Raw genomic sequence first — 26315 nt, forward strand, 5'->3', positions numbered from 1 at the left:
GTCTTCAGGATGACTAGTATCATCCAGGAAGATGTGTTAAAAACTAGGCTCTGCAGGACAGTGGCCCTTGAGGATTGGATGTGTATGCAAATCTCATTCAAAAATTCCTTGTTTCAGTTTGGCAAAAAAATAAATAAACAAAAATAATAATAATAATTATATATGCAAATGCAAAATACATTCGGTAAAATTAAAAATGTACAAAAGTATTGTTATTGTGTATTGTTCCTGTAGCTCCAACAACTGTTTAGCTGGTTGTGTGATCAATTCCCCCGAGAATAATTGGGAAACACATGGGGAAAAAAAGTGACTTTTTTATATAGGAATATAGGTTGATATGATATAAGAATATAGGTTGATTGCATATATAAATGGTATTTATGTATATATAAATGTGAATGTTATTCTAACAACCATTTTCTGGACATTTTCTGAAGCTATACAATAGTTTTGTGAAGACTAATATTATAGCAGTTGTTCACTGGAAATCTTGACTGAAAACTACAGACTTTACAATACATTTGAAAACATCTTTTCTAGTTGCAACAGCATAAAAGGACAAAGACTACATGCATTTGAATTAGTTCTTGCTTGCATCATCAAATGTTTTTCTGTGGAAATATAACTGACTAACTCATTTTGCGTTCCGTGAAAACAAAAAACAAATGACCGCAGCCAGACTGGAAGTGGTATGTGTTGTTAAGTGTTCTTTCTGTGATGAAGGTGTCACCTGGGAAGGCGCTGGGTGGAGAGGGTGTAGGAACGGCGATTGGAACACCCACACTGCCGCTGCCGCTGTTTTCACGACTGCTGCTGCGACTGCTGGGATGACTGCCGCCGCTGCTCCCGCTGCTGAACACACGCTACAGATTACACACCTCACACACGTGTGTCTCATGTTGTACACATACTAACATCCAGAGACTACAAAACAGACCAATCATAAGGGCGCTCAAACACACATTCTCCATACAAAGACACACACAGATGAACCAACAGCTCACACACGACAGGAATACAGACAGCAGCATGGGTTGGTTCAGTGTCTATGATATGGCAGCATTTGTGAGTCACAGAAAGGAGCACACTCATCGCCTGCGCTCATCTTGAACGCACAAATGCTGAGCACATGGGGCACAGACTGCATGAGCTCATGTGCTTGAGATGCAGAGAAAGAGCAAGAAGAAATCCACAAATCAACCAGTAGTGAGATGAAGGTCCTTGAGACACTTTTTTGAGATGAAAAGAAAGACACAGCAATGCCAGGCAAAAATAGAGCTAAAGCAGCTGACGATACACTCATTAAATGGCTGAAGAGAAAAATAAACTGTCAGCAACTTTAGAGTTCGCAGCGATTATTATGTTCGTAGTCCCCTGAACTAGATATTCACCTATTTTTTTTAATGCTTATTACTGATCTGACTGAGCAACTGAAAAAAAATTTTTTTAATTCATTAAAGATTTTCTCTAATTCAAACCTGCTCTTTTCTTGAGGCCCCAAACTAGTTACAGTAAAACTTAGTGAAATATGTAACAGCAGTTTACGGTTAGCTTGCATCCCATCATCGATGGTTCAAAGTTTAAAAAGCTTCTGAAACTTTTCTGAAAAGTTAACCCTGGCAAGCTGATTTGAACTCCCAAAACAAACTCCTTCATTTTGGCCTAATTTTGTTCAAGATGATGTCACAGCGGTTCAATCTTTGATTTGACTTGAAGTATATCAGGGACTGAACTACGGCCAAGTCTTTTCTTGGCAGTTTTTCTAAAATTATGAGGGTAAAGGAGATTTGGAAACAACACAAAATCCCCGTCCTTAAAGTGCTACAAACCCAATGTGTCAGGATCACATCCGTTACCACACAGGATCACGTGTGTTAGCACAGTAACAAAGCTCCAGCAACTTCAACTTTCTGTAGCCTTTAGATGCAAGATCAAGGATGAACTCTGTTCGATGATATTTAAGTGTTCTCAAATATGAATTTGACTATATTCAAATCATCAGTCCTTCTGAACTTCAGGAGGGAACAAATATTGTTATTTCTGTCCAAGATGTTCAATAACATTTCCAACTGGCAAACAGATGGGAGATGGCTGGGGGGAAACAGCACTAAATGATTTTTCGGATCCTGAAATGACAATAGGCAGTCTTTGTTTCAGGGTGAAAACATTAGAACTGATTAGGATTGTTTTCAGTCAAGTTGGAGAGCGTATTGAATAGTGTTCTTGCTCAACAAGTAAAACATAGGACGCTAAAAACAACAAGGTCAGAGTTATATTCCCAGGAAACACACATTATAAAATCGCTTTAGCTAAAAGTGTCAGCCAAATGCATAAATGAAGACGTTACAGGCATCCCTGCAGATGGCACAGAGATCAAAAGAGAACAAGTGAGAGTGGTTACATAATTTCAGACACAGCTGAAAAGGTCTGAGCTTCAAAGGAAAGACCCAGAGAGAACTATCTGCAAGAGTCTATCTGTGCTTGTTCTGCAATGTATTGGACATGATCTTTAAAATCCTCAGAAAAAAATCAAACAAGGAAGGAAAAGTTTAAGATGGGAGAAGAGAAGAATGTCAGAGAAGGAAGGGCTCTGCATTCATCTGAGAGCATCTTCAGACTTCAGTCTTTATCCTCCATGACTGATGCTTGTTTTAGAAGTGCTGAGGAAAAGCGATGTCTGTGTGAAAGGGCTCTGCAGCAAAACCGACTAATCAATGCTAGCTAATAAATACATGTGAATTCAGTCACTAAAGGTGCCAAAAGGTCTCAAACTGCTTTAAGTCAGTAAATATAGACATGCATGCACATTGAGAGCAGTGCGAGAGATTTTCTCCGACAGAGAGGGGGTTGAGGGTAATGGTACCTGTAAGTGCGGTTCCTCTGATTAACAGATGCCGTGCGCACAGGACTTTGCTGCAGAATGGGCACCATATTGCGTGTGGGGCTGGGGACATAGTCATTTGGCACCGTTGGAGGCCGCACTGGCTCAAGCGTTCTGTAGGGGGAGTGTCTCCTGTCGGGAGAGACAGCTGGTCAATATCTTTGGGAAAATTTAATCAGACAATTATCAGGTTAGAAAACTGCAATACATATGTTTTGCCACTTTGTCGCCATCTCAGTTTGAAAACCTGAGGTGTGCTGAATTATGTTCCTTGCATGGGTTGTGCTCCGACACGGCTCCAGCACGGATGAATCTAATACTTTGAGAAGGAAGTGGATATTTACTGTACTTCACAATCACAGATCCTGGCCTACATCTTGGAATATATGACCCACATAAAAATTTTCACCGTGCTGTATATTTTCATCTGAACAAGTAATATGTCTGTGATGTTTGTTCTGACCAACTGAGGAAAAAAAGGCATTAGCAACCAGAATAGACTATTAGCATACATTATTAATTAAAACAATTTATTACCATTTTAATTAACTAATTTGTCTCTTCATCACAGGAAAAACGGCATTTTGATGTTATTAATTTGCTTTAAAAGATGTGCTATATTTACCAAAATACAGTGCTTATGGCAAACATGTAACAATTGTGGGAAGTCGTGGCCTAATGGTTAGAGGGTTGAACTCCCAATCGAAGGGTTGTGAGTTCTAGTCTCGGGCCGGACGGAATTGTGGGTGGGGGGAGTGCATGTACAGCTCTCTCTCCACCTTCAATACCATGACTTAGGTGCCCTTGAGCAAGACACTGAACCCCCAACTGCTCCCCGGGCGCCGCAGCATAAATGGCTGCCCACTGCTCCGGGTGTGTGCTCACAGTGTGTGTGTGTGTGTGTGTGTGTTCACTGCTCTGTGTGTGTGCATTTCGGATGGGTTAAATGCAGAGCACAAATTCTGAGTATGGGTCACCATACTTGGCTGAATGTCACTTCACTTCACTCACAATTAACTTTTTTTAAATGAAAGAAATAGTGAATTAGTGGAATAGTAAATACATTTCTGCCAAAAAACGAACAAGTAAATAAAATAAATTTAGCTTGGTCTAAATGAAATCATGCTATTTTGCAGTGACATTTTCAAGACAAAGGACATTTAAACCCCAGATTCTCATAACCATGTGTGTAGGCACAATCATATTCCTACTGTAATAAAAAAAATTCACCTTATAACAAATTACAGCATAAAAAAAAATCTGCATAGATACTACTTTTTTCGACAGTACAATAATGTGAATTCACCCAAAAATGCACTTTATTGTCATGGAAATAAATGTCAAAGCATATGGATTTTATGAGGGAACGAGCTTTAGCTGTGTTGTGTTGCTGACCTGTCCATTCAGCAGCACACAATCTGGCCTGCAATGACCAGCAATCTGGGTGCGACACAGGAAACAAAAAGAGCGCCAATGTGCACAGCTGGTGCTCAGAAAACAGGGCAGGACACACCCTCTCTCTCCGCAATGCTCAAACATCAAGCTCACCCTTAATAATGAACACACTTTAAATATTGAGCATATCTGATCTTTCATAATCACCGTTTCTGACGCTTTCACAATTTTAGATGCCAAAGCATATTTAGCATGCCTCTTTTCTGACCCAAATATAAAATCAGGCTCTTCACTGGCATAAAGGGCAACAAGGGATGTGAAGGATAATGTGATCTGTGGGGCTGAGGCTGAATTCTCCCCGAGGACTAAAAATACATGACCCACACATGTGCTCCTGAACTCAACTAGAGCTGTGTGACCTGCACTGAAAAACAGGCTTTTACTAGGAAATAAAAACCTTATTGTTGTTGTAGAAACGTTATGATAAAAAACATTGTTTTAAATTATCTGATAAGTTGAAAGCATCATAAACGACCAGTCAAATGTTTGAACTAGGGATGTCAACGATTAATCGATGATCGATTAATTGTCGATAAGAGATGCAATCGATTAAGGCTATCGATGGTCGGTTAACCGATTCAATGTTGGGCTGCGTGCAGCTCATGCGCACTCAACACGTGCGAGCGGCTGTGAGTGACGGTGACGATATATAAAAGCATCATCATTCATTCACAATGTACAAATTAAGCTTTTAATGTGATTTAAACTTTAAAGTACATTAAAATAGAAACAACATAAAAGTTCTTCAACATTAAATGCAATAGAAATGTAGTTACTAATCATTTCATCAGATAACTGTTTTATATCGTGCGCTTTGCAGGGCTGCGGGACACAGTGACAGGACAGGTAGTCTATTCATTCCTACAACTTGTTAATTCATTCCTACGAATTATTAATGTGGCAATTGTCCATGTTTCATTAATTTTGTTCCCTAAATAACCCATGATTTAAGTGAAATAAGGGAACAAATTAATAAATCGAACGAATTCTTAATTCATGAAATCTTTAATTTCCCTTCCCATGTTTACCACAGTAAGAGATGCGAAAACAGTTATTAAAAGCGAAAGATAATAAAATAAACCAGGGAAATTAGAGGGTTAGACTATGAAGATTTAGGAAAAGAAACAATGCCTAAATATACTGAATTTGTGGAAATTCGTGACCAACCGGCAAACCAGAACAAAGCCGCGTAAATGAAGACTATGGGGTCCAAAAGCATGGTCGCGATCTAACATTTTCCAGTTAACCTATTATTCCTCTAATAAACAAAGCTTTTATACCACACTTGTCATAATCAGATCTTATCATTTCTAAATAAATAATTGCTGGATTCAAAACAGCGATTAATAGGCGCTGTTACCGACACTTTCCTGGAGCATTCACTGCTGTCACTAAACGGTGACGCCGAGCATCGTTCACAAGTTTCTGCATGGACCTGACTAGGGCACAGGTTCTAAGCCCTGGGACAAAATGGGATGCTTTAAGGAAAATTTATAGCCTACTAAGTAATAGGCCCAACATAAAAATAACAATTTGTTTTCATGTTTTTTTTTTTTTAAATAGGCTATGCGAAATATATCCGACTATATATATATATACAGTATTGTTCAAAATAATAGCAGTACAATGTGACTAACCAGAATAATCAAGGTTTTTCATATATTTTTTATTGCTACGTGGCAAACAAGCTACCAGTAGGTTCAGTAGATTCTCAGAAAACAAACAAGACCCAGCATTCATGATATGCACGCTCTTAAGGCTGTGCAATTGGGCAATTAGTTGAATTAGTTGAAAGGGGTGTGTTCAAAAAAATAGCAGTGTGGCATTCAATCACTGAGGTTATCAATTTTGTGAAGAAACAGGTGTGAATCAGGTGGCCCCTATTTAAGGATGAAGCCAACACTTGTTGAACATGCATTTGAAAGCTGAGGAAAATGCGTCGTTCAAGACATTGTTCAGAAGAACAGCGTACTTTGATTAAAAAGTTGATTAGAGAGGGGAAAACCTATAAAGAGGTGCAAAAAATGATAGGCTGTTCAGCTAAAATGATCTCCAATGCCTTAAAATGGAGAGCAAAACCAGAGAGACGTGGAAGAAAACGGAAGACAACCATCAAAATGGATAGAAGAATAACCAGAATGGCAAAGGCTCAGCCAATGATCACCTCCAGGATGATCAAAGACAGTCTGGAGTTACCTGTAAGTACTGTGACAGTTAGAAGACGTCTGTGTGAAGCTAATCTATTTTCAAGAATCCCCCGCAAAGTCCCTCTGTTAAAAAAAAGGCATGTGCAGAAGAGGTTACAATTTGCCAAAGAACACATCAACTGGCCTAAAGAGAAATGGAGGAACATTTTGTGGACTGATGAGAGTAAAATTGTTCTTTTTGGGTCCAAGGGCCACAGGCAGTTTGTGAGACGACCCCCAAACTCTGAATTCAAGCCACAGTACACAGTGAAGACAGTGAAGCATGGAGGCATCATGATATGGGCATGTTTCTCCTACTATGGTGTTGGGCCTATTTATCACATACCAGGGATCATGGATCAGTTTGCATATGTTAAAATACTTGAAGAGGTCATGTTGCCCTATGCTGAAGAGGACATGCCCTTGAAATGGTTGTTTCAACAAGACAATGACCCAAAACACACTAGTAAACGGGCAAAGTCTTGGTTCCAAACCAACAAAATTAATGTTATGGAGTGGCCAGCCCAATCTCCAGACCTTAATCTAATTGAGAACTTGTGGGGTGATATCAAAAATGCTGTTTCTGAAGCAAAACCAAGAAATGTGAATGAATTGTGGAATGTTGTTAAAGAATCATGGAGTGGAATAACAGCTGAGAGGTGCCACAAGTTGGTTGACTCCATGCCACACAGATGTCAAGCAGTTTTAAAAAACTGTGGTCATACAACTAAATATTAGTTTAGTGATTCACAGGATTGCTAAATCCCAGAAAAAAAAAATGTTTGTACAAAATAGTTTTGAGTTTGTACAGTCAAAGGTAGACACTGCTATTTTTTTGAACACACCCCTTTCAACTAATTGCCAAATTGCACAGCCTTAAGAGCGTGCATATCATGAATGCTGGGTCTCATTTGTTTTCTGAGAATCTACTGAACCTACTGGTAACTTGTTTGCCACGTAGCAATAAAAAATATACTAAAAACCTTGATTATTCTGGTTAGTCACATTGTACTGCTATTATTTTGAACAATACTGTATATATATATATATATATATATATATATATATATATATATATATATATATATATATATATAATATATCAGGCTAATTAAGATTAACGGATTTAAAACAGAAGTGTGGGCGCTCCATAAGTTCACAAAAAAAAAAAAAAAAAAAAGGATGACAACGCATTCTGTTTGTTTGCTTTATTTTACAAGAGCACAAATCTTCTGTTTTTATTGTGAGTGTGCACAAATGAAAGTAAACACTTTTGCGGAAAATATATATTTTTTTTAATGTCTCAGCTGTTTCGATCGCCCCGGAGCCTGCTGCACACGTATATTCTAGCGATTCAAACTTACATCGCAGTCTGTTCATTATCAAAATAAAATGTCAACTAAACATTAAAAGGTTACACTGGTCAGTTTAAATAGACCGTAGTATACCGGTCCACTCTGCTGTTATGCCAAGGACGTTTTTGCTCATATGAAGAGGATCATCTTTTCCGTCTATATGCGAATGCGTTTTAAGTACAAGCCTAGTTTACATTATAAATAATAGTTTAACATTCAAATACATTGCGAATATGGAAACATTTCGATTTGTGCCGAATGAGACATGAGCAATAACCTCCAAATAAATCTAGCCAAAGCCGCGCTCGCTCATCCTCGTCTGCACGCATGCACTGTCACGATCTAATGCGCTGTATGCCGGATTTTTAAAAATCTGACATTTTCTAGGACAGAATCCAGCAGGATCAAATTAATGTGAGCAACTGTGTTTTGGTGCAGCAGCGCCGATGTAGTTCACTTAATGTGCAGCGCAGTCACACGCGCTCCACATTTCGGATAATTTTATACAATAATGTCAGTTGAAAACATTGCAATTGGGCTTTAAAATACAACAACGAGCACCACAAAACCATTTAAAGAGGCGCGTTCAGCGTTCTCCTTGCGGGATTGGAAACTGTCAACAAAGTAAAATGACCTCAAAAGTATGGCGCGCTCTCTTCATTTTATCAAATGATCATAATCGCATCTATTCATTTTATAATCCTGCTACTAGCATTTTATTCAGACTAAAACCTCTTTAATTCAAGTGAGAAAGCGTTTTGTGTGTGTGTGTGTGGCTTTTGCACATCCTGTCATACCGCTGACTGCGTGCCTGCAATAGACGCATTTTGCAGTATTATGGTTAACGATTAATCGATTAATTGATCGTTAATTTAAACGACGATCGATCATGGAAATAATCGAAATTTGACATCCCTAGTTTGAACACACTTGATGTTCTACATACTGGAAATTACTACTGTAACAACAACGAATTAGTAGATGTGCCGACTCGATTCAAGTAGGATTTGTCATTCACTTAATTTATCATAAAAACTTTACAGAATGTATGTAAATCAAAACATTTGTGCTGTTCAAGGACCTCAGACATGTGAGTATTATGAGCAAACCACTGCCACAATCTCAGTGTCCGATTCTCACATTTCTGACCGCTAGATCTACAAAGTGCACATACATACCCTATGGTGCCTTTGCCTGGCATTGGGGGGCTTGGTGGTTTCTGTGTGGGAGGTGTGGTGCGAAGAAGGCTGCCCACCTTCATGTTCTGGGTGTTGACCTATGACAACAACAAATCAACAACATCAAAAACAGCCTTCAGTTGTAAACAAAAAACATCTCAGTTTCACAGAAGAGGACGAAAAACAGTTTCCAAGTTAACAATAGCCTAGAACAGCCGCAAAAAATGTAGAGCCACAGAAAGAGAGCGTTTTATCACAATTAGTTTTAAGAGAAAACAAAGGAAAGTCCAAACAAACAGAACAAGCTCACACAAACACACACCTACTACTGAGCAACATGCAACAATGATTAAAATGCAAATGTGATATGGAAATGATGAAAGAAGAAACAGGAATGATTGCCAAATGGTTGTTCAATTATTATTCACTCCATTAATGTATATATAAGACATTTCTGAGCATCCAAATATTGTTTTTGTATTAACTGACAAGCCTTTAAACCTACAACGAATCAATCAAATACAGAATTTTAGTATTCTCAGTCCATATTAGGTCATATGAACTCAGGAATCAAACCTTATTCCTTCTCCATTCATGTCACCTGATCATAAGACGGCTGTAAAGGCCCTTACCTTCAACCTAAGCAACCACTTAAACCAAGAGCGAAGAAGAGAACAGAGGTGAGAGGAAGCACAGAGAGGTTAGTCACATATCTCAGACACAAAGAAAACCCACGTCTGATTCTGGCATTTGTTAGTTCAAAACAACCATGTTAGTCAGAAAAATCGTTTCTCTCAAGCTGAGCACATGTCCTACCTTCACACCGTGACCGATATCGTCCAGCGTGCTGTAATCGATAGGTTTGCGAATGTACCGCACTGGCCTCTCGGGATTGGCTGGAGCAATGATTTTATGCGTGCGGGAGGTATTCTTATTGGTTGTGAGGATGCCGATCTCCCGCCTCGCCACTTTTTCTTTGTGGATGTCCACCGTCTGGAGGAAAAATTTAAAGTTTGAAACGTTTAAAGAACTTTGAACTTCCTAAAGCCAAACTGGGTCATTCAGAACTATAACCATATTTGTATTCATGATAGATAATGATATAATAATATAGGACATTTGCATACAAAAGTTTTAAAGCTACAGTGGTACTGCATTGGAGCAAGAAACAACTAGAGGAAAAATGGCCTCTTTAAACTTTACATTTGTGGAATCAAGTTACAAAACACAAGAGTATGTGAGGCATGTAGTTGTGAGAGGTCTGAAATCTCTGTCAGCAGAGTTCTGTTTCATTTCACACGGAAATCTGGGAGAGAATTGCATCAAAAGCACTTCACGAGAAGAGCTGCATTAGTTGTGCCACTGTGTTTAATCGCTTTAGATCCCATGCTGTTGACAGCTGTTAAATAAAAGATAAAATAGGAAACATGGGGGGTTGGGGAATAAGCCGCCGCTGCTTGCATCTCAAACACAGCTAAATGATTTTCAGCATTAAGTGACAGTGATATGGTAAACAGGGATCGAGTCCAGAGCAACAGCTGAGTCCACAGATGAGGGCAGTCGTGAGAAGACAGATCAGAGAAAAAAAAAAGTATGAAAAGTGGAAGAGAGAAATCATCCAGGATGTAGAAACAGGCAGCTGCTGTTGACCTGGGTTGCATTTCCCAGAAACGTCGCTAGCAAACTATGGTCGCAAGTTCCGTCATTAGCAACATAGTTCAACAATCCAGCATTTCCCAAAAACACAGTTCCAACAAACATTTGCAAATAGCAATGTAAAGCTGTGTGGTTGAAACTGCAGCTCTTGGCCTGTGGTTAGAAGCATAGTTTCTTTTTAGTGTGACTTGTGGACATACAGATTATGCTCTTGTGTAAGATTAATAAGATAGTGTCTTTCATTCCATATCCATTCATAAAGTACAGAGAAAACCGTAATATTGTGAAAAATGCAGGTGGACATTAAGTATTTTTACTTCATTACTGTAGTAAAATATAGTTTAAGTATGCATAATTTATTGGAGGAATGTTTATTTTGGGAAACTTTCACTATATTCCAAATTATAATAATGTACTTTTTACTTCACTACATTTCATTAAAACTTATCATTTCTTGTTCCATTTTGAACTGGAGATTTTCATTTATTATTGTAAATGAAATCATATTTGGAACACGGGTGTCCAATGTCTGTGAACTAAAGCTTTGTGTTGCAATCTGAATGGTGTAGGTTTTACTTAACTAAACATAAAAATAACGCAAATTAATGTCCATGCATCTACCCGACTGCTGTAGCACTTTCAGATCATGTGAAACCAGAATGTTTGGGTAGAATTCTTCTTAAAGGAGTCCTATTATGCTTTTTCACTTTTTCAACAGTCTTCAGTTAGTCTTTAATGTTGCTGTTTGAGCATAAAAAAAGATCTGTTACAAATTACAAAGATTACAAAAGATAAGTTACAAATCTCAAAGTCCAGTTCCAAAGGAGATATTTTATTTAACAGAAATCACTTTTTAAAAACTACAACAAATGACTTGCTTGAAGTAAAACTCCTGTGAGTTGCAAATCACAAATACTGACGAATGGGATGAGACCTGGTTGAGCTGCACTAGAGAAGGCCACGAGTGTTATCACTATGTCAGAGACATGCTAGCTTTCCAAGGCAGATGTACTTTGAGTGGTTACAATCCTCCAGGTTTAAATTGCGCTCAAATTTATTAGATTTTGATGCAATATTTACACTTAAGCTCACAGTAGGCAGCTTTGGTAAGAGGCATGACATTCACAGCACACGCTGGCCCAGCTAACCAGTAACAACACATTTCGTATTTCAGAAGGCGGGCCTTCATTTAATACTGTTGTAATAGGTGTTGTAATAATCTAAAATATGTGAAAAATAATATGTTTTTCAAACAATCTAGTATGAGATCCTGTTCTTTGTTAAAGAGCATAATAGGTCCCCTTTAAAATGCAAACACATTTTGCCCAATATGACGTCTTGTATGTTTGGTAACACACATTTTGTTTTTCCTTATTTCATTACACTACTTAGTACATTTTGTTATTTTCACTTATTTACACACATGAATTATCAGTAATTGTTATTGCATGCATTGTATTTTTAGCAGGAGTAAATAAAATGATAAAATAAAAAATAAAAGGAGTACTTCGTACTTTTATTATATTTGATTTATGTACGGTCCACCTCTGAAAAAAAAAAAAAAAAAAAACTTTTGTAATATTATAGATTTCTTATAACATCCATAATCCTTTTAATCCATATTTGAGTTGCAAGTGTGTGGTCTCTTGTCCAGTTTACTGTGGTGCTGTGAATAGTTACAGCTCAGAGCTTTGTGTAATGTAACAGTCCAGATGTGACGCCACAGTAAGGAATTTGACACAAGTGGAAGTGGAGAGACAGAGAGAAAGAGAGAGAAGTGGTGACGGAAGAAGAGAGAGAAGGCAGGGGCATGAACACATAAATGAGTATGTGTGACTAACATTTGCTTGTATCTTTGGCTGGCACAAAACATTACAGCAGTCGCACCAGACCCCTGCAGTTACACTGCATCTGATTTACAGCTCCTTACAGTCTGTGACTCTGTGGGAAGATGTTGCATTACAGAATCAATGAGACTCGGAAAGAGGCTAGACAAGGATCCTGTCTGATCAGCCAACCAAAGATTAGAACAATTAAAACACAAAAAAGCAAGACAATCTTTGGTAACTGTACTTTTAATGTGTGGCCATTTTTTGAAGGCATAATTTCTGATTAGAGTAAAGTTTAGTTTTTTACACTCATTTTAGCATCAGAAACTTCAAATTCAGCCTCTTATAAACTACTTTTTACCTAACCATGTCATAGTTATTTACCTGTCTACTCCTGGCAGACTCTTTGAGCCATCAGTCGTTCTTCAGTAAATATAGCCCAGAGTGTGAGATTGTGTGGGGAGGTGTGGTGTGTTGCTTGGTTACCTGAGAGATGTGGTTGATGGAGGACTCCATTCGGCGCAGCTGGGAGGCCTGGATGTCCAGCATTTGGAGCACATTGTTGGCGAGTGTGTTGATCAGGTAGGCCACACTGGCCAGTGACTGAGTGGTGTAGTTCTTGGTTTCCTCTAGAGCGTCGTGCTTGTTTGGAGACTGATGGAGAAATTAAAGAGCAATAGTCAGTGTGTCATTAAAACTGTTCAGCCATTTAAAAGTGTGATATTGGAGTACGCAGAGTGATTTTTGATGGTTAAAAAATATATTTACTGCAGCTTGTCTTCATTCATGTTTATCAACTGAGCTTTTGTTGAAGCATTTTGTTAATATAGCAACGAACAAACAGCAGGAGCTGTTTAAGCATTAGTTGTTCTTAAATCTGTCAAGCAGAATTGACACTGCTACTAACTAAAATCATCTTCGCTGAATCATTGCTCAACAAAACCAAAACAAAATCAAACTGGGGTCTTGCGAGTCAGAATCGAGCCAAATCAAATGGATAAAAAAAAGAGTTGTTTACAAGCTGCTCTCTTCACTGACAAGCGGTTTGCAAGTTTCATTTCTTACGATGGATTTAGGTAAATATCTCCTTGATCCAACACTTTCAGCTGTCTGTCTTTAAAAGTTTCCTGTTATAGTGAAAGACTGCTGGGATTGAGTGTGTGAGTAGAGTAAAGTTTCTGGATGAATCAAACTGAATCACAAACAATTTCAGGCCTTATATGTAACCATTTGATCAATTAAAAAAAACAATCATTCATTAAAAAAAATTGGAATCACTAGTTCTGATTCTAAAGTGCAGAAAACAAAGGAGATTATTGCTGAAATATCACTGAAATTAATTCTCAGGCTAGTATACAGTAATCACCACCATCAGAAAAAAGAAATTGTCAGTAATATTTTACTGGGGCTTGTGCGACGCCCCTGGTGTGGAATGTCAGGATCTAAGCAGTTCTTCTGTGACATCAAGCTGCACAGTCACATGACCCGGGCTTTGATCCCTAGGCTGACAGAGAGAAAGTATACGTGTGTGTGTCTGTGTACACAATTCCTGTCTTTGTCCCAGGACGGTACCAGGAGGGAACAGTCACCTCTCACATACTTTTGACTATTATAGATTGCAAACCGCTGTAACACAGATTCAACAGACCACCACACAACAACAGACCACCCTGGATCTCAAACCACCTTAAACCAGTACAAAAAATTTAATATGAACCAATAACGACTTCTTTGTGACAAACAAGAGATCTACTGTACAGACAGTGTTGCTGATGTTATACATTGATAGATATGTAAAATTAACCAATTATCTCATAATACAATGTAACTTAACATCATGACATGTGTGACCCTGGACCACAAAACCAGTCTTAAGTCACTGGGGTACAAGAGAAATTAACTAAGAGAAATGAACCAAGAGAAAACATTACCGTCTACAGCCGCGAGAGGGCGCTCTATGCTGCTCAGTGCTCCAGTAGTCTACACTGAAAACATAGAGCGCCCTCTCGCGGCTGTAGAGGGTAATGTTTTCTGTTGGTGCTTGGTTCTAAATAAATGTGACTTATAGTCCAGTGCGACTTATATATGTTTTTTCCCTCATCATGACGTATTTTTGGACTGATGCGACTTATACTCAGGTGCGACTTATAGTCCGAAAAATACGGTAGTTGTATCTTGGCCAAATATAGTCCTATCCTAACAAACCATACATCAATGGAAAGCTTATTTATTCATTTTTCAGATGATGTATACATCTCACTTTCTGAAAAATTTACACTTAAGACTGGTTTGGTGGTCCATGGTCATATAATATCTAATAGCCAGTAGGGCTGGGAAAAAAAAGTAATAATTTGGTTTCTTGATTTTAAGAAAAAAAAATATTGATTCTTAAATCACAAGTATTAATTAGTCTAGCCTGGTTTCTGTTAATCAAGGAAACACTGTAGCACACCTGACATCAAATAAAATCACAAAACGCTTTGTGCTTTGTTACCTTTGATATGAAACAGTCCATTTTATTACAGTATTCAATAGGGATGGGCATTTTGGGAAATTTCACATTTTGATCATCGATAGGTTTCAAAAACGATTAATCGATTAATTGGGGTTGGGGCTTGTGCGGGGGGCAGGGAATGGACATATTGGATATAATGAAACAATCTGAAGATTGTTATGAAAATGTTAAAAATAAAAATCTGACATGAAAACCTGTCTATGAAAACATGAACACATGATTGGAACATGTTAGATTATGATGAAGCAATGTTATTAATAAAGAAGCATCTAGAAAGAAATATCTGCCTGAGGTAGGGCTGTGCCAAAAATCGAATGCGATTTTCATGGGCATCACATCAGTAAAGATGCTCCTGTGATTAGAAGTATATCTCCAGCACGTGCGTTCAGATCAGGGCTGGCAGGTTTTCACAACAAATCCTGCCTAGTAGCTTAATACTAGTCCAAAACTAGTCCAATCGCGTTTCCAGGAGGTTCCCCGATAAAAATTGCTTCCCAGGGTTAAAATATACATTTTTTGGCAAGGGTTGCCTTGGTAAAATTCGCATTTTAGGGGCGAAATATCACGTTGTTTGTATTGGGGTTGCTTCAAACCGCGGAAATAAAAAAAACAACCGCAGACATAGCAACTGAAATCTGTATCCTGTCTCATGCAATCTTTCAATCAATGTTTTAACTGCGCAAAGATATCAATATAATAGTTTGTAAACAATGTTATGTAATATCACATTTAACTTACCTCAGATAAAAAAAATAAAAAAAAACATTCTGTGACCATAAACCTGTAAGTAGATTTTTCCCCCCCTTGAGAAAATCTGGCATATTCTGAACCTAATATATATCCAAAATAACCCATATCGAATCAAACTGGAAGTCGAAATCTTGTGAATCAGAATCAAATTGAATCGTGAGATGCGTGTTAAACCCAGTCCATTTTTTTTTTATAATTTCTTCCACAGTTATCAGATGATTGCATCCTCCTAACTAATAAATTGATTTATCAGTAAATAACACTTCACCTACCCATCTAAACTTACATGAATATCTTACTGCATGAAACAGAGCAGTTAATAAGTGACCAAACACATGTGTAAAAAAAGAAATCATTCAGTCGCATGGATGAACTAATTCTCAATTTGCACCACTGAATGCATTTAATGCACTGAAATGCTGCAGACCCAGAAGAAGCTGTGGGCTTGCAGTGGGCAGGCATTTAGGCCAGGGAGGCCCCGTCCTCCCCCAGGACACACAACGACACACTGACACTAATATGCAGATGCAGTGCACTGACCCACGCTGATGACATCACAGCTGCATCTGAGCAGAGAGAGTGGAGGAGAGACCGTCCCACACAGAGCTGACCCTTTAAACTATGAGAAGCAGCGGCTAGAGATAAAACAGGTCCCTCACAGCCGCTGCAATGCACCGCTCATGTGTCCCCGTTTTTGTTGTGTCCCTTTTGATCCATGGGGCGTAACAATGTCAATAACTAGAATAATTTTTCATGTGCGTGATAATTGCTCTAATTGGCTATTATGTTGTATGTGAATCTGGATCATTGGTAGTGTTAATTTCTTAACGTTAACGAAAACTATGATGAAAAATGTTCGTTGACTAGCTTTTTTCCCATGACTAAAATGAGACGAAGACGAGACGACAATAAGGTCAATAAAAGATAACTATGGCTATATCAACATGCAATTTTGTTGACAAAATAAGACGAGACTAAAATGTATTAAAAAAAAATACATCTTTACCGATAAACCTTTTTTTTTTTCATCAAAAAAAATAAATAAAAACTGCAGACTGCTGTAAGTGGTTCAGTGAGTCAAATGTTTATGAGTCAGCCTATGCTGGTCACTCTGTATGCTTGTTTTTTCAGTTCAATAAAAAGCTTTCTTTCGTGTGAGTAGGGAGGGAATTATTCCGATGTTATTAAAATTTATTTGTGTATTTAAAGAATAAATAAAGTGTGTCTGTGACCCCTGAACTGATGTGGGTTTGCAGGGCAGGTTTGGAAGAGGTGAATGCCTGCTCATTATTTCAGCTGCTTTTGTCTGATTTTGAAAAGAGAGCAGGTACAGGAGTCATTTACTGGCCAGCCCACTGAAGCACACAGTACATCTCTTTGTTTCAGTCACACACAAATGGAAGCAGGGTCTGTGACTAATTACACGTTAGTGTGCCCATTAATGACCATTCAGCTGTGTGCTCACAGCACTGACCACAGCAAAAGGACACATTGATTTTTCAGTGATGACTCAAATTATTACACTCTGAAAATGAACAGGTGGGTAGAACCAGAGATGCTGATGACACTTTTGTTCCTCGAGCTCACAGCTCTATTCATCAGACACCTTTACAGAGACCGCTTTCAACAGTAAGAGCTTTTCAAACAGGGTGTTAGACTGCTGGTAACGCTACTGACGTGACTACCCTTTTCTGAAGCGTGACTGTGGCACAGCTCAACTGAAAGCAATGAACCTTACAGATGAGCTGAAGCAATAATCACTGTCAAAGGATGTCTCAAGTAGTGCAGTAGAATTCAATTGAGCAACTCTGCACATTCAGAGGGTTCTTTTCAATAAAGCTTTCAAAAAGAGAATGAAAGAGAGAGTTTCCTTTTCATTTCATCAAGATTTTTGTCTTAGAATGGCCATTTATCCCGCTTTCTATATATTGCCACCATGCATCAAAACCGTATATTGGTTGACAATAAGACGTGACTCAATTGTGTACCCAGAAGCACTTTAAACCTGTTTTAAAAGGCATAGATAGCCCAAAAATGAAAATGTTGTCATTATTTACTCATTCGCAGGTTGTTACAAACCTGAAAAAGTTTATTTCTTTTGTTAAACACAAAATAAGATATTGTGAAGAATTTAGGTAAACGAACAGTTGATGGCAGCCATTGACTTGGTAGTAAAAAAAAAAAAAAAAAAAAAACCACAATACTACAGAAGTCAATGGCTACTGTCAACTGTTTGGTTACCCACATTTAGCGTTGCAAAGGGGTGGAAAAATTCTGGTGAGTTTCCATAATGTTTAATAAATGTACTGGAAATTCTCCACATTTTTGCAACCCCAACCACATTCTTCAAAATACCTGACTTTTGCAATCGAAAGGAAAAAGAAACTAAGCATCACTGTCATTACTGATCATTAACAGATTTCTCTAATCAATCCCATTTTGATCCACAAAATATTGATTGGATTTTTATTGTGATTTAATTCAATATGCAGGTACAGGAAATGTTGATTTTGAAACTTTGAATCTCTAAATTAATAGCATAAATTATACAGGGAGTTGCTTTACTGCTATTTTCTATTTATTGCCTAAATTAAGTGAAAGTGATATTATGCATTCCAAAAACATTTTCAAAAAAAGGTTCTAATTTTTTATTTATATTTATTCTAGTTAATTATAGCTTGTTATTACATTTTATTAAAAGCCTTCATAAATAACCTCCAACTGGTCTAAAATCTCAGAAGTGTACATATCCATTCCAGAGAGAGCACAAGAAAAATTAATTTGCAATTAAATGCAACAGACCACTCCATCTTGAATCAATCTCTTTAAAATGAACAAATTTCAAATGCACAGCATACTAAAAATGTGATTGCATGAATCTAACCCCTGAACCAGCTAATAAGGGTCTTTACAAGATCACCAGAAACTAAAAACTTCCAGAAAAACTGGATGGAGCACTTCTGACATTGACTATTACTAAGTGATTGGAAAAGTTTTTTTTTTTAACTTTGTGAACAATAAAACGAGAGAAATAACTATAGGCTTTCGTTGCAGGATCACATCTGGCTGCAGTGTGTGTTTATATGGCTATTGAGAATTGGGGTGGACTCTTGACTTGAGCCAGTAAGCATCTAGCATTCACCCAGTGACCGTTTATCAACCTTTACCGTATGTTTCGGACTATAAGTCGCACCGGAGTATAAATCGCATTAGTCCAAAAATACGTCATGAGGAAAAAAACATAAAAGTCGCACTGGACTATAAATCGCATCTATTTAGAACCAAGAGAAAACATTACCGTCTACAGCCACGAGAGGGCGTTCTATGCAGCTTAGTGTAGGCTACATGAGCACTGAACAGCATCTCTGGCAACATAGACGCCATCTCGCGGCTGTAGACGGTAATGTTTTCTATTAGTTCATTTCTCTCGGTTCATGTCAAATAAATTTTGATAAATAAGTCGCACCTGACTATAAGTCGCAGGACCAGCCAAACTATGAAAAAAAGTGTGATTTATAGTCTGGAAAATACGGTAATTGCCATAACAATGCCCTGACAACCAGCCACAAAATTAGAAAAATAGGTTTCAATATATAGAATGATGTAAATGGATAGCTTGACTACTTATATAAGTTTGCTAAAGTTTGTCATGTGAACATGCAGTCGAGGATGTATTGCAGATGTGGAAGATTAAACCGAGAATCAAAGCAGCCCACACCGTCTCTCCTCCTACACACATGCTGGTGAAGATGAAAGAGAGAGGAGTCTATCAATGCAGAACTGGCCAAGATGAGAAATATCAGCATCTGTCTCCCAGTACGATGTTCTCTCTGTACTGCAGGAGAATGATGGCTCATGTCACTGTAACTGCTGCCTGTCAGTACGTCAAACAACAGCCGGTCTGATGACAAAGATTCACACAGAAAGAGAAAAAAGGCAGATACCAAATGTGGAAAACAGTGTGTGCGTTCAACAGCTAGAGTTTATAGGTGATCTGTGATATTTTGGAAACCAGAAAATACATGAATTGCACAGGGATTTAAATAAGTACAGGACAGGTGCTGGTGGCCGTCTGTCTGAGTACATTTACAGCATCTGTTGTCGGGAAAACAGGGATTTAATGAAACCATCATTAAAGGGTTAGTTCACCCAGATAGCAAATGTAATTAATAACTTACCCTCATGTTGTTTCAAACCCGTAAGACCTCCGTTTATCTTTGGGACACAGTTTAAGATATTTTAGATTTAGTCCGAGAGCTCTCAGTCCCTCCATTGAAGCTGTGTGCATGGTACAGTCCATGTCCAGACAATGAATGCATCCAATATAATAAACATAAGATTTTTTTCTCAATTGTTTACTTTCACTTAAGACATAACTGACAGTTATTTCAAACATACTATCCAAGACAGGTATTTTCACATATTTTTAATGTATTTGTCGGTACAAGAGCAAAAAGACAAATTCGGTGTTCACGTGTTTTGAGGGACGCTTTCGTGTCGACACGCAGCAGCATTCTGTCAACTGTCCCGAACGTCTTTTTAGACTGGCCTCCAGACGGTTGAGATCAACCATTAAAGGTGGGATATTTTTTCCTATTGAAAGAACGATCATAGCTCACTATCAGCAGTTATTTTATCTATGTTCATAATATTTCTTACATATTATTGCTCGGTTTAAGAGATAAATAAAGATTAAAGGTAAAGTGATTGCGTGTGTGAACTAGTCATACCGTCTCTATATTATTGTGAAGCTGGGGGGTTGTAAATAGCCTAAAAGTAGAAAAAAAGTAAAAAGTAGAAAAATATGCTATAATAAGTTTTGAGATTCTAAGATACTTTAGTGATAAATCACAGGACAGCGCTGACAACTGCGTTCCTCTGAGCGCGCGATCTTCACAGCTATGAGTTTTCGTGCCGCAATGCAGCTGCGCGAACATGGTAGCTCAATTTAATAATACACATCCGATCGTCTAATCGCTTGACCGTCCAAACCATAAAACATATACAACTGACAAAGTGAAGACTCAAGGCTCACCGCTCACGCGTCATCACTATGTGTTGAACCGGCATTCACATCCGTGTTATGCTTTTATGCCACTGACTGGTAGAATCATGTGGCTACACACACTTTTAAGGGGGAAGTATTAACCGGAAATAACCGACATGGGAATATCACATTGGTTAGAGGTTCTAAATTTCAGTTTTGATTACTTTTCGATTAATCATCCAGCCCTACCATGTCACTCCACATGGTCACACACAGACATATTTAAACAACTAGGTTTTATTGTTGTTATTGCGGGAAGGCTAGTTCTTATTGTGGAAAGAAGTTTTACTGGTATATTGCATACGATAAGATATCTTCCATCCCTATTACTGACTAAAACATTTGAAGGGCAGAGTATATGCCCTGAGATATTGAACTATTGAAATACTGATTTGGCATTTCCAATTAATGTAGGCTGGATTAGTGCGACCTTGTACTTGCGTCACTCACACTATAAGATCAGGTGGCGATTAGGCCTGTCACGATAGAAACTTTTTGTTTTGCGATATATATTAACACAGAAATAATTGCGATGAGTGATATTTTTGTCATTTTACAGACCATATCAGCATAATCAGCATAATAATGCAAGAAGACCTAAACACTTACAAATGACAACAAACTTTTAATTTTTAAGAATATTAAGATCATGGAAATTAAATGGAAATGGAAACCTTTAAAAACTTAAATAGTTAATAAACACTTTCTAACAAAAAGTGCAAACAAGTACAAAAAAAATAACTTGTATGGAGATTTGTCCATCTACAGATTTTTTTTTTCTTGACCTTATTTTCTCTGTAAATTAAGGGTGCTCATTATTTCTGAAAAACACAATCTCTACTCAGCAGCAGTCAGATGTCCATATGCACAAAGGCACAGAATCCTGAACAAGCACCTCATGACTACACCACATTGTGTATGAGAACCAGCAAAAGACATACTATCAAACAGGTTGGAAAATATTGTGGCGTCTGTGACTGCTTGAGACAGGTTTGGATCCCGTTGCTGACCTGCTCATACTTATACTTCAGCAACCGCAAGGAGCACCGATTTGGTCATGATCCGGGCGTTTTGTTGCAGACCTTGAAAAAGCTGTCTGCAACAACAAAATCCAGCCAAAAGTCCTGTAGTGTGAGACAGCGCTGCTCCAGACAAATTTGTAAAATGTAAGACACAACAGCTCCTATGAATGCAGTCATTTCAACTGAGTCAATATCACAGACGTCAGTTACAACAAAAGAGCACATTCTATATAACAGACAACGAATCAAACAGCTGTGGACTCTTACAAATACTAACAAAAGACAGTTTCACTTTCATTCTCTCCTTCTTACAATCTCTGTCACTTTCTTTCTCTGTGTGTGTGTTTGTGTCTCTTGCTCTCTCTCTAGCCTGTGTTTTGTCTGCCTGTCCCTGACACACTGTCTATTAATCTGACCTAGTTGGTCGTCTGGTTTCTCTGGCCTGAGGAGAGGGCAGCACTGCACCATGAAGCTGGAAGACAATTCACAAAAGAAATGCCTGCTTGCCTCTTTTACATCTCACTAAATTCACAAGAGGAGTGAAGAACAGAGTGAGGAGCAGGGAGAGACAGAAAGACTTAACTGCTGAGTCTGGACACAGCTCCTCCATCTTCTGTGCTGCAATCACTCTCAGATGGTGAATTACTGCACAATAAATTGTGAAATATGGGCCTCGCTGTCCTTTTCCCAAATGGCAACAAACATCTGATTCACACTCTAAAAGCCTCGCTGCCAATAATGAGGCAATCAAGATGACTAACAAATGAAAAACATCCCTGAGAAGCGGTTTAAAAAAAAAAAAAAAAGTATATGATGAACAAATTACTCCAGAGAGTAATAATTACCTACATTACTATAGCAAATATACAGCATGAAGACAAAAGTGTGTTTAGAAGCGCAAAATCAAGAGAAAGTTGTGTTTAACCCTCTGAGGTGATTTTGGGGCCTTTGAGATGTTTTGACATGCCCTGGCATTTGTCCTTATTTCAGCTACTTATACTATTGGTCAACGTTACATATTTTTGTATTCAGCACAAATTATGCTACAATAATATGTGAGCAAGACTGATCTGCATGTTTGCATTTTTTAGAAGAAAAAAAAAGTTAGTGGTTAGTAAGTTTTGGGGAAAATAATATTAACATCAAAATTACGTGAAAATCATTGTGCTTAATCATTCACAGAAAACGATATATTGATTTAAATTTTGTAATACATGCTTTGTGATAGAATTGCTGTATGCTAGGGAGTGACAATGGCCATGAATATTTAGTAAAACACACCTGAGAGACAAAGGGCCGTCCCCTAATGGCCCATCAGTGTGACTCTTATAGTGAGGCAGGTAAGAATGAATGTCATGAGACTGAGGCCGCGTCCACATGGAGACGCGTTTCTGTGAATACGCACAAATTTTTTATTGGATAGGCGTTTCGTCCACACGGATCCGGTGTTTTCATAAGGTGAAACCGCTATTTTTTTTAAACAGGGTCCCAGAGTGGATAAATTTGAAAACGCCGTCTTTGCGTTTTAGCCTGGACGGCTAATCCGTATATTTTCTGAAACGATGACGTCATCAGCCCACGTCTCCCCCCTAGTCAGACACCTCTACATAACGTAACAGCAACAAAAACATGAACAAACACTGAACGATTGTCTTTTTATTAACTAACATTAACAAAGATTAATAAATGTATTGTTCCTTGTTCGTTTGTGTACCACGCGTAAGGTTTATGAGAAAAACAGACACTACTGTGTTTAAAATTTAACACAATATTAAAGTTGTGACATTTTGCCAAGTATGGTAGATGGGGTGCTCTGCATTTAACCCATCCAAGTGCACACACACAGCAGTGAGAAGTGAACACACCGTGAACACACACCCGGAGCAGTGGGCAGCTATAGATCCAGCGCCTGGGGAGCAACTGGGGGTTCAGTACCTTGCTCAAGGGCACTTCAGCCATGGGTATTGAGGGAGAAAGAGAGCTGTTCATTCACTCCCTCCAACCTCCAACTCCTGCCAGCACCGCGACTTGAACCTGCGACCTTCTGGTAACTAGTCTGGCTCTCTAACCATTAGGCCTCGTTATATTCAGGACAGTCAGCACTCGTGAAATATTGCTCTCTCTGCTCGTGTGACATCGCTTATCATGTGATATAAACATGAGACAAAAATTCAAGCATTCAATATCTTGAATATTAGGGCATAACTTCAGACATCCCAACCTGCAAAAAGTCATTTCAGGGAGGTATCCCAAAGACCCCCAACCAATTTTATATCTATAAGCTATAGGCCTATGTAATTATTTGTTAATTACGTTTAAATATGTAGATTACTTTTACTATTTATATAATCTGCTTATACAATTTATGTAAACTGCTTTTATTCATTTTCCATTGCAACTTTAAAAAGGTCTAAAGAGTTTGTTGTTTTCATGTAGCCTTGGCAACTAGCCTGAATAATATGCAGATGAAATGAAACTTTTCAACTCACCTCAACATGCCTTTTGCAATCATTTAACCCGCCATGGGCAATGCTTGAGCAAGACTGTCATTATGTTTTACATCTATAAGACAGGGGTACACTTTTTTTTGTGGCACTCTCCCTCTGCCATGGTGCTCCTGTTTCTAGATAGACATAACTGATTCATTTTGTTCGGGAGAAGAGATAAAAGCCCGCCCACACTGAAAATTGATTGGTTGATTTGCAGAAACAGGCCAATCAGGATGATCTCTGTCTGACATGCGCTTCGCACACGCACATTAGCATACACACGCAAGGTCTCTCGCTCCCTCTCTGGCTACACGGTTTGAAACACAGTATCTGTTTCACATGCGCGCTTTTGCTCACTCGGTCTAGATTCCGGGAGATTTTAACTAATTTGCGGGTCTCAGGGAGCCGCTTGCAATATGCGGGAGACTCCCGGAACTTCCGGGAGACTTGGGATGTCTGTAACTGCAGTTATGTTGTAGTTGCCCAGCATTATTTTTGTCAACTGTATGAAATGTAAGATGACGTACTGGTCTAGGGTCAGGGTCAGTTTAAAAAAAAATGTAATCGCATTATTTTTTCATTACTAATTAACGCATTAAACTGACAGCCCTAATATATATATATATATATATATATATATATATATATATATATATATATATATATATATATATATATATGTACTTTTTCTAGAAAAGTGTACTAGTGCCATGAGATGAAAGAAGCCAACCGCCATCCAGTCCATAAAAGGAGAGGCATTCTTCTCCAAGGTTCAGTCTGGCATCAACTTCCAGACATCCAGAGCTGTTCAACACAACCAATTATGTGAATAACAATTCAATCACACACATTCTGAGAAGATCATTTCGAGGGTTTATCAAATACAGTTTCAACTTGTCCATCCACACTAAATCAAGAATGGGCAGAAAACCACTTTTAGCACACTTCATTTTGACATTCATGTTCAACTGGCATGCGGCACAGACACCATTTCTGCAGCCATCATGTTTACTGTCTAATTACGGCTCCTTCTGGAAATACTGTCCTGCTGCTAGCGAACTCGGCATGATACGCTGTACAAAACGCTCTGAGAAAAATAGTACTGACAATTATCGGCTATTACGGATACATCAATGGCCAGTTTATCATCTACTGAAAAGAGCAGAGTACTAAGGCCGATGGTTAGGACTGTCATCATTATTGAGACCAACAGGGTATCTGCAGAGCCAGAGTTTTTAATTTTAAATGTAAGACTTTTTAATGACCTACACAAATAAAATGAATAATGTATGTTCATACAAAATAAAACCACAGAATCTCAAAATAAATAGTGTATCTTAGATACTTTATTAAACAGGGCTGTGCATCCCCAGCAAAGTCCCGATATGATACGCATCACTGTACAGAGGCCACAATGTGATAGGTAACATGATACGGGACTGCACTAGGGCTTCAAACAAATTTGAATTTCAAATATTCGTCGAATTTAAAATAAAAATCTACATTCGTATGCAAAAACTTTGCATTCAAATTTTAGGTGTGCATTACGGAAGATGCACGCTGAACAGAGCGAGAAATTACAGACGCGGATTTGATTGCAGCTGACAGAAAATCCTGCCGCACCTCAGAGGGCAATTCACATCGTTTTCTGTTAAGTTACATTATATTCGCCCAAATCATTGTTAATGTACATAATGAATTGTATATTGAGCATTTTCATTGAAACGTGTGATTTGATAAAAATACTCTATCTGATAATAGAATACTGAAGGGGAGATCACTAAATCGGTGTTTTCAGAAAGCATGCGCATTTATCCACAGTAAAGAGAGACCGTGTGCACATGGTTGCCAGGTTGACAAACACATAACACTAGACTTGCTTGATTATGACAAAAATCATAGTCACAGTTATTTTGGTCAATATTCACGCATAATGGCTTGCCTGTCAGGTG

The 26315-nt window shown here is 38.2% G+C and overlaps 1 protein-coding gene across 11 annotated transcripts in view; it reads right to left on the reverse strand.

Moving 5' to 3' along the window:
- Positions 1-26315, reverse strand: part of abi2a (abl-interactor 2a) — a 39865-nt gene that overhangs the window by 7823 nt on the left and 5727 nt on the right. For 4 of the 11 annotated variants that reach the window (XM_052566146.1, XM_052566143.1, XM_052566151.1 and 1 more), the window contains exons 2-7: positions 13027-13194; positions 9872-10048; positions 9688-9705; positions 9056-9153; positions 2864-3013; positions 731-852 (exon numbers count right to left, since the gene is read on the reverse strand). In XM_052566146.1, coding sequence (XP_052422106.1) covers positions 731-852; positions 2864-3013; positions 9056-9153; positions 9688-9705; positions 9872-10048; positions 13027-13194 — 733 coding nt within the window. The remainder of the gene's footprint in view (positions 1-730; positions 853-2863; positions 3014-9055; positions 9154-9687; positions 9706-9871; positions 10049-13026; positions 13195-26315) is intronic. The other 7 variants (XM_052566152.1, XM_052566145.1, XM_052566149.1 and 4 more) reach the window with 3 other exon arrangements.

The sequence above is a fragment of the Carassius gibelio genome, chromosome B9 (genome assembly GCF_023724105.1).
Source record: "Carassius gibelio isolate Cgi1373 ecotype wild population from Czech Republic chromosome B9, carGib1.2-hapl.c, whole genome shotgun sequence".
NCBI classification, from domain to species: domain Eukaryota; kingdom Metazoa; phylum Chordata; class Actinopteri; order Cypriniformes; family Cyprinidae; genus Carassius; species Carassius gibelio.